This window comes from Anomalospiza imberbis, unplaced genomic scaffold, assembly GCF_031753505.1.
Source record: "Anomalospiza imberbis isolate Cuckoo-Finch-1a 21T00152 unplaced genomic scaffold, ASM3175350v1 scaffold_1028, whole genome shotgun sequence".
NCBI lineage: Eukaryota > Metazoa > Chordata > Aves > Passeriformes > Viduidae > Anomalospiza > Anomalospiza imberbis.
Genome location: NW_027099418.1, coordinates 1 through 7,255, shown reverse-complemented (window position 1 = coordinate 7,255; position 7,255 = coordinate 1). Strand labels below are relative to the sequence as shown.

General features: G+C 55.5%; 1 protein-coding gene across 1 annotated transcript; it reads right to left on the bottom strand.

The window, feature by feature from the left end:
- Positions 1-4,571: 4,571 nt before the first annotated feature.
- CUNH19orf47 (chromosome unknown C19orf47 homolog) lies at positions 4,572-6,971 on the bottom strand. Its single transcript, XM_068177750.1, has 4 exons — positions 6,815-6,971; positions 6,149-6,289; positions 5,585-5,655; positions 4,572-4,817 (listed from the first exon to the last, which is right to left on the bottom strand). Exons 1-4 carry the CDS (start codon positions 6,915-6,917, stop codon positions 4,701-4,703), a joined length of 432 nt encoding a protein of 143 aa, XP_068033851.1. The 5' UTR covers positions 6,918-6,971; the 3' UTR covers positions 4,572-4,700.
- Between the last annotated feature and the right edge of the window lie 284 nt (positions 6,972-7,255).

The window sequence follows — 7,255 nt, the reverse complement described above, 5'->3', positions numbered from 1 at the left end:
TTTGGGATTTTTATGGGGATTTTTTGGGATTTTTTTGGGGGATTTTTTTGGGATTTTTGGGTATTTTTGGGGAGTTTTTTGGGGATTTTTTTGGGATTTTTTTGGATATTTGGGGATTTTTTTGGGTATTTTTGGGATTTTTGCGGATTTTTTGGGATTTTTTGGGTATTTTTGGGATTTTGGGGGATTTTTTTGCGGATTTTTTGGGATTTTTATGGGGATTTTTTGGGATTTTTTTGGGGGATTTTTTTGGGATTTTTGGGTATTTTTGGGGAGTTTTTGGGGGATTTTTTTGGGATTTTTTTTGGATATTTGGGGATTTTTTTGGGTATTTTTGGGATTTTTGCGGATTTTTTGGGATTTTTGGGGATTTTTTTGGGATTTTTGCGGATTTTTTGGGATTTTTTTGGGTATTTTTGGGATTTTTGCGGATTTTTTGGGATTTTTATGGGGATTTTTTGGGATTTTTTGGGAGGATTTTTTTGGGATTTTTGGGTATTTTTGGGGAGTTTTTTGGGGATTTTTTTGGGATTTTTTTTGGATATTTGGGGATTTTTTTGGGTATTTTTGGGATTTTTGCGGATTTTTTGGGATTTTTGGGGATTTTTTTGGGATTTTTGCGGATTTTTTGGGATTTTTTTGGGTATTTTTGGGATTTTTGCGGATTTTTTGGGATTTTTATGGGGATTTTTTGGGATTTTTTTGGGGGATTTTTTTGGGATTTTTGGGTATTTTTGGGGAGTTTTTTGGGGATTTTTTTGGGATTTTTTTGGATATTTGGGGATTTTTTTGGGGTATTTTTGGGATTTTTGCGGATTTTTTGGGATTTTGGGGGATTTTTTTGCGGATTTTTTGGGATTTTGGGGGATTTTTTTGCGGATTTTTTGGGATTTTGGGGGATTTTTTTGGGATTTTTTTGGGATTTTGGGGGGGGGGTCACAGATTTGGGGTGGGGGCGGGCTCGGGCTGTGACGTCACAATGGGGGCGGGGGCCACGCCACGAGGGGCGGGGAGCCGGTGACGTCACGATAGGGCGGAGTCACGCCACGGGGGGCGGGGCCCTAAGGGGCGGGGTTTGGAATTATGACGTCATAAAGGGGCGGGGTCACGCCACGAGGGGCGGGGCCCTAAGGGGCGGAGTCGAGAGTTATGACGTCACAAAGGGGCGGAGTCACGCTGCGAGGGGCGGGGCCTCCCCACGCACAGAGCCCGCCCCCCCGGCGTTAATTAAAGCTGGCGGGAAGGCGTTTAAATAGATCTGCATAAATGAATGTTTATTAGCACGCTCACGCTTTTATTGCCAGAAGGAGCTCCCGCGAGAAGCGGGAAAAACCGCGAGAACTCACCCGAAGCGCAGGGAAAACCCCGCCCCCGGAATCTGGGGGAAAAATCCCGAATTTGGGGAAAAAAAAAACACGAAGTGGAGGGGGAAAGTATCGCAAATTCGGGGGGGAAACCAAATTGGAGGAGAAAAATCCCAAATTCGGGGAAAAAAAAACAAATTGGGGGAGAAAAAATCCCAAATTCGGGGAAAAAAAAACAAATTGGGGGAGAAAAATCCAAAATTCGGGGGAAAAAAAAACAAATTGGGGGAGAAAAATCCCAAAATCGGGGGGAAAAAAACCAAATTGGAGGAGAAAAATCCCAAATTCGGGAAAAAAAAACAAATTGGAGGAGAAAAATCCCAAATTTGGGGGGAAAAAAAGAAATTGGAGGAGAAAAATCCCAAATTTGGGGGGAAAACCAAATTGGAGGAGAAAAAAATCCCAATTTCAGGAAAAAAAAACCAAATTGGAAGGAAAAAAATCCCAATTTCAGGGAAAAAAAAACCAAATTGCAGGAGAAAAATCCCAAATTTGGGGGAAAAAACCAAATTGGAGGAGAAAAATCCCAAATTTGGGGGGAAAACCAAATTGGAGGAGAAAAATCCCAAATTCAGGGGAAAAAAAAACAAATTGGAAGGAAAAAAATCCCAATTTCAGGGAAAAAAAAACCAAATTGGGGGAGAAAAACCCCAAATTCAAGGGGGAAAGCCACAAATTGGAGGGAAAAAAATCCCAAATTTCATTTTCTTCCCGATTAAAAACTGCCCCCGCTCGGCATTCCCCGCCCCGAACTGGTTTTGGGGGAAAACCCCAATTTTGGGGTTTGTAGGCAGAGGGAGGAAGGGATTCGGGGGTTCTGGGCAGGCCCGGGGGCAAAACCCGCAAATTAAGGCAATTTTGGGCTGGTCTGAGCACCTGCCGTGGGGCTGGGAAGGATCTGGGAGGATTTGGGGATTTTTGGGGGGATTTTTGGGGAGGATTTGGGGGATTTTGGGAGGATTTGGGGATTTTTGGGGAAGGATTTGGGGGATTTTTGGAGAATTTTGGGGAGGATTTGGGGATTTTGGGAGGATTTTGGGAGGATCTGGGGGTTTTTGGGGGGGATTTGGGGATTTTGGGGGGATTTGGGGATTTTTGGGAGGATTTTGGGGAGGATTTGGGAGGATTTGGGGATTTTTGGGGGGATTTTTGGGAGGATTTGGGGGTTTTTGGGAGGATTTGGGGATTTTTTTGGGGATTTTTGGGGAGGATTTGGGGAGGATTTTGGGAAGGATTTGGGGATTTTTGGGAAGGATTTTGGGGAGGATTTGAGGGTTTTTGGGGGAGGATTTGGGGATTTTGGGGAGGATTTGGGGAGGATTTGGGGATTTTTGGGGAGGATTTGGGGGATTTTGGGAGGATTTGGGGATTTTTGGGGAAGGATTTGGGGAGGATTTGGGGATTTTTGGAAGGATTTGGGGGATTTTTGGAGAATTTTGGGGAGGATTTGGGGGTTTTTGGGGAGGATTTGGGGATTTTGGGGGAGGATTTGGGGGTTTTTGGGAAGGATTTGGGGAGGATTTGGGGATTTTTTGGGAGGATTTGGGGATTTTTGGGAGGATTTCGGGATTTTTGGGAAGGAACTGGGGGTTTTGGGGGAAGGATTTGGGGGAGGATTTGGGAAGGATTTGGGGATTTTGGGGAGGATTTGGGGATTTTTTGGGGGATTTTTGGGGAGGATTTGGGGATTTTGGGAGGATTTGGGGTTTTTGGGAGGATTTAGGGAGGATTTGGGGAATTTTGGGAAGGATCTGGGGTTTTTTGGGAGGATTTGGGGATTTTTTGGGAGGATTTGGGGATTTTGTGAAGGATCTGGGGGTTTTTGGGGAGGATTTGGAGATTTTTGGGGAAGGATTTGGGGATTTTTGGGGAGGATTTGGGGTTGTTTTGGGAAGTTGCTCCCAAAATTCCCCCCAGGGATAATTTTTGGAGTAAAATTTTTTTTTTTTGGGGGGGGGGGGGGGGGAAATCGGGGAGAATTGGAATAAAAATCCGGGGAAATGGGAATAAAAAGCCAGGAAAAGGGGAATAAAACCCCACGTCTGGATGGAATTTTGTCTCTGGACTCCCCAGTCCCGAAAAAGATCTGGGGAAGGGAAAACTGGGGGGGGGGAAAGGAGATTTCGGTGCTGGTTTGGCCTCGGGATCTGCAGGCGGGATCCACCGGGGTTTTCCAGTGGGATTCCCACGGGATCCGCCCTTTCCCAAGGGATCAGGCAGGGATTTCTGGGGGATCCCCCCTCGATTCCTGCAGGGATCTCCCCTCCCCAGGGGTTCAGGGCTTGTGGGATCCCCCCCTTTCCAGGGGATCCAGCTCGATTCCCAGGGGATCCCCTTTTCCCAGCAGGATCCCCAGTTCCCAGGGGATCAAGCGTGGATTCCTGGCAGGATCTCCCCGAGGGATCCCCCAGGATCAATCCCAGCAGGATCCCCACTCCCGGGATTCCTGGGATCCCCGTTCCTGGTGTAGATCCCAACAGATCCCCGCTGATTCCGGGGTGGGGGAAGGGGATCCCGGTGGATCCAGCAGCATTTCCACTCCCGGGATCTCCTGGCATGGATCCCAGCAGGACTCCTGGATCCTGGGATCCCCCAGTGTCAGTCCCAGCAGGATCCCTGGGATCCCCATCCCAGCAGGATCACCACTCCCAGGATTCCTGGGATCTCCTGGCATCAATCCCAGCAGGATCCCTGGCATCCCTCAGTGTCAGTCCCAGCAGGATCCCCACTCCCAGGGATCCCCGTTCCTGGTGTAGACCCCAGCAGGTTCCAGGGGGATCCCAGCAGATCCAGCAGGATCCCCACTCCCAGGGATCCCCATTCCTGCCGTCAGTCCAAGCAGGTTCCCGTTGATTCCGGAGGGATCCCAGTGGATCCAGGAGGATCTCCACTTGCAGGGACCCCTTTTCCTGGTGCAGACCCCAGCAGATTCCGGAGGGAACCCAGCGGATCCAGCAGGATCCCCGTTCCCGCCGTCAGTCCCAGCAGCTTCCCGCCGATTCCGGGGGGATCCCAGCGGATCCAGCAGGATCCCCTCTCCAGGGGAGCCCCGTTCCCGCCGTCAGTCCCAGCAGCTTCCCGCCGATTCCGGAGGGAACCCAGCGGATCCGGCGGGCTCTCCGTTGTTCCCGCCGTCAGTCCCAGCAGCTCCCCGCGGATCCCGGCGGATCCCGGCTCAGTCGGGTTTGCGGCCCAGCCTGCGGAAGACGCTGCGGGGGCCGCGGGGCTCGCAGGAGCTGCTGACCTGGCCGCAGCCCCAGGCCCCCGAGCTGGACACGGCCCCGTCCTGCGCCGCCGCCGCCGCCGCCGCCGCTCCGGAACATTCCCGGCGCTTCTTCAGCACGCCGGCGTAGGGCAGCGCCTCGGGATCCGCCGATCCCCGGCGGGATCGGCGGCGCCGACGGCGTCGGGGCCGTCCGGGGCGGCGCCCAGGCGGCTGAACACCCCCGAGGGCTGCGGGGAGAGCGGGGCTGGATCCCAAACGGCAGATTTCCTGGCGGGATCCCCCCTCCCCTGGATCCTCCCCTCCACGGATCCCGCCTCCCGTGGATCCTGCACCTCCCCTGGATCCTTTTCCCCCGGATCCTCCCCTCCACGGATCCCGCCTCCCGTGGATCCTGCACCTCCCCTGGATCCTTTTGCCCCGGATCCTCCCCTCCACGGATCCCGCCTCCCGTGGATCCTGCACCTCCCCTGGATCCTTTTCCCCCGGATCCTCCCCTCCACGGATCCCGCCTCCCGTGGATCCTGATCCCTGGATTCCAGATGCTTTCCCCCACCCAGGATCCTGCTCCCTCATGATCCTTTCTCCCCTGGATCCTTGATCCTTCCCTCTCTGGATCTTGTCCTCCCTGGATCCTGATTTATGGATTCTGGATCCTTTTGTCCCTGGATTCCCCCTCCCCTGGATCCTGTCCTGCCTGGATCCTGAATTCTGGATCCTTTTCCCTCTGGATCCTTCCCTCCCTGGATCCTGAATTCTGGATCTTTTCCTCCCCAGATCCTGATCCTTTTCTCTCTGGATCTTGTAATCCCCAGATCCTGGATCCCTCCTTCCCCTGGATCCTTTCCCCGCTGGATCCCGCCCCCACAGGACCCCGGATCCCCCTCCTGCTCTCCCAGATTTTCCCATCAGATCCCACCTGGATCCAGCCCCTCCCCCACAGGGGATCCCACCCCCACCCCGGATCCCCCCGGATCCTCCGGGATCCCCCCCTCACCTTCCCTCCGGCGGCTGCGGCCGCTTTGGCCTCGGCCCCGAGGCGCTCGAACACCGACAGCCGGCCCAGGGCTGCGGGGAAAACGGGGGATTTGGGGGGATTTGGGGAAAAATGGGGCAATTTTGGGAAAAATGGGAGGTTTGGGGGGAAATTGGGGGGATTTTGGGGGAAATTGGGGGGATTTTGGGAAAAATGGGGGGATTTTGAGGGGGAAAATGGGGGATTTGGTGGGGAAATGGGGGGACCTGGGGGGAGTTTAGGAAAACGGAGGAAATTCAGGATCTGGGAGTAGAAAACTGGGACCTGAAAGGGGAAATTTGGGATCTGGGAAGGGAAATTCAGGACGCAGGAAGGGAAATCTGGGATCTGGAGGGGGAAATCCGGGATCCAGGAGGGGAAATGCAGACTCCAGGAGGGGAAATCTGGGATCTGGAAGGGGAAATCCAGGATCCACGAGGGGAAATTTGGGATCCCGGATCTTTCTCAGCAGGGCAAGCTCAGGATCCGGGAGGGGAAAGAAGCCCGGGATCCACCGGGGTGACCTGGGATCCGCCCGGCGCGTACCTGGGGCCGCCTGCAGGCGCAGGATCTGGCGGCTGCGGGCCGTGGTGCCCTTGGGCAGCGAGATCACGTACTTGCCCTCGGCCTCGGCCGTCACCCGGCGCCGCTTGGCCGGCGCCGCCGGCGCCTCGGGGCCGGATCCGCCTGGGCACGGGAAAGGGATCCGGGGAGGAGGGGTTGGGGGATCCGCGGGGATCTCGGGGCTGGGCGCGGTGGCTGGAGGGGATCCTGCTCCTCCCTGATGCCTCTGGATCGATCCCAGCTCAACTCTGATCCCTCTGGATCGATCCCAGCTCCTCCCTGATCCCTCTGGATCGATCCTGGCTCTTCGCTGATCACTCTGGATCGATCCCAGCTCTTCGCTGATCACTCTGGATCGATCCCAGCCCCCCTGGATCGATCCCAGCTCCTCCCTGATCCCTCTGGATCGATCCCAGCTCCTCCCTGATCCCTCTGGATCGATCCCAGCTCCCTCTGGATCCCCCAATCCCCTTCCCCCTGCCCTCCCCCAGGCTCTCCAGCCCCACAGTGGATCCCTGAGGGATCCCAGGGTATTTCGGGTGGGAAAAGCCCCGTTTTGGGATCCTGGCCTCACAGTGGATCCCTGAGGGATCCCGGGTTATTTTTGGGTGGGAAAAGCCCCGTTTGGGGATCCGGGCCCGCCCTTACCGGCCTTGGCGGCCCCGTTGGGGACGGTGACGGAGATCCCGGCGCCGGGGGGATTCCGGGGGGCGCGGGGGGCGGGATCCCGGCTCAGGCTGTTGGTGATCATCCTCCCGGCGGCCCCGCAGGGATCCCGGCGATCCCGGTGATCCTGCTGATCCCGACCCCGCTGATCCCGCTGCTCCTGCTGCTCCTGGCGATCCCGATCCCGCTGATCCCAGTGATCCCGATCCCGCTGATCCCGCCGGGACCCCCCCCGCCGCCTCGGGCTGCAGCGACTCCGAGGCCGCCCGGCACATTTCCTGTGGGGAACGCGCGGAAAACGGGGGGTTGGTGTTGCCCTGGCTCCCAGCGGATCCCGGGGGATCCCGGGGGATCCCGTACCTGCCTGTGGACCACCTTGGCGTGGCGCAGGATGGCGATGACGTCGCCCACCACGGTGATGCC

What these genes read in the sequence shown, in the direction of transcription:
- CUNH19orf47 (XM_068177750.1), bottom strand. Translation starts at nt 6,917, where the DNA reads ATGATCACCAACAGCCTGAGCCGGGATCCCGCCCCCCGCGCCCCCCGG. An exon ending in CAACGGGGCCGCCAAGGCCG is followed by an intron (nt 6,290 to 6,814) that starts GTAAGGGCGGGC and finishes TCCCGTGCCCAG; the next exon opens with GCGGATCCGGCCCCGAGGCG. An exon ending in CCGCAGCCGCCGGAGGGAAG is followed by an intron (nt 4,818 to 5,584) that starts GTGAGGGGGGGA and finishes CTCTCCCCGCAG; the next exon opens with CCCTCGGGGGTGTTCAGCCG.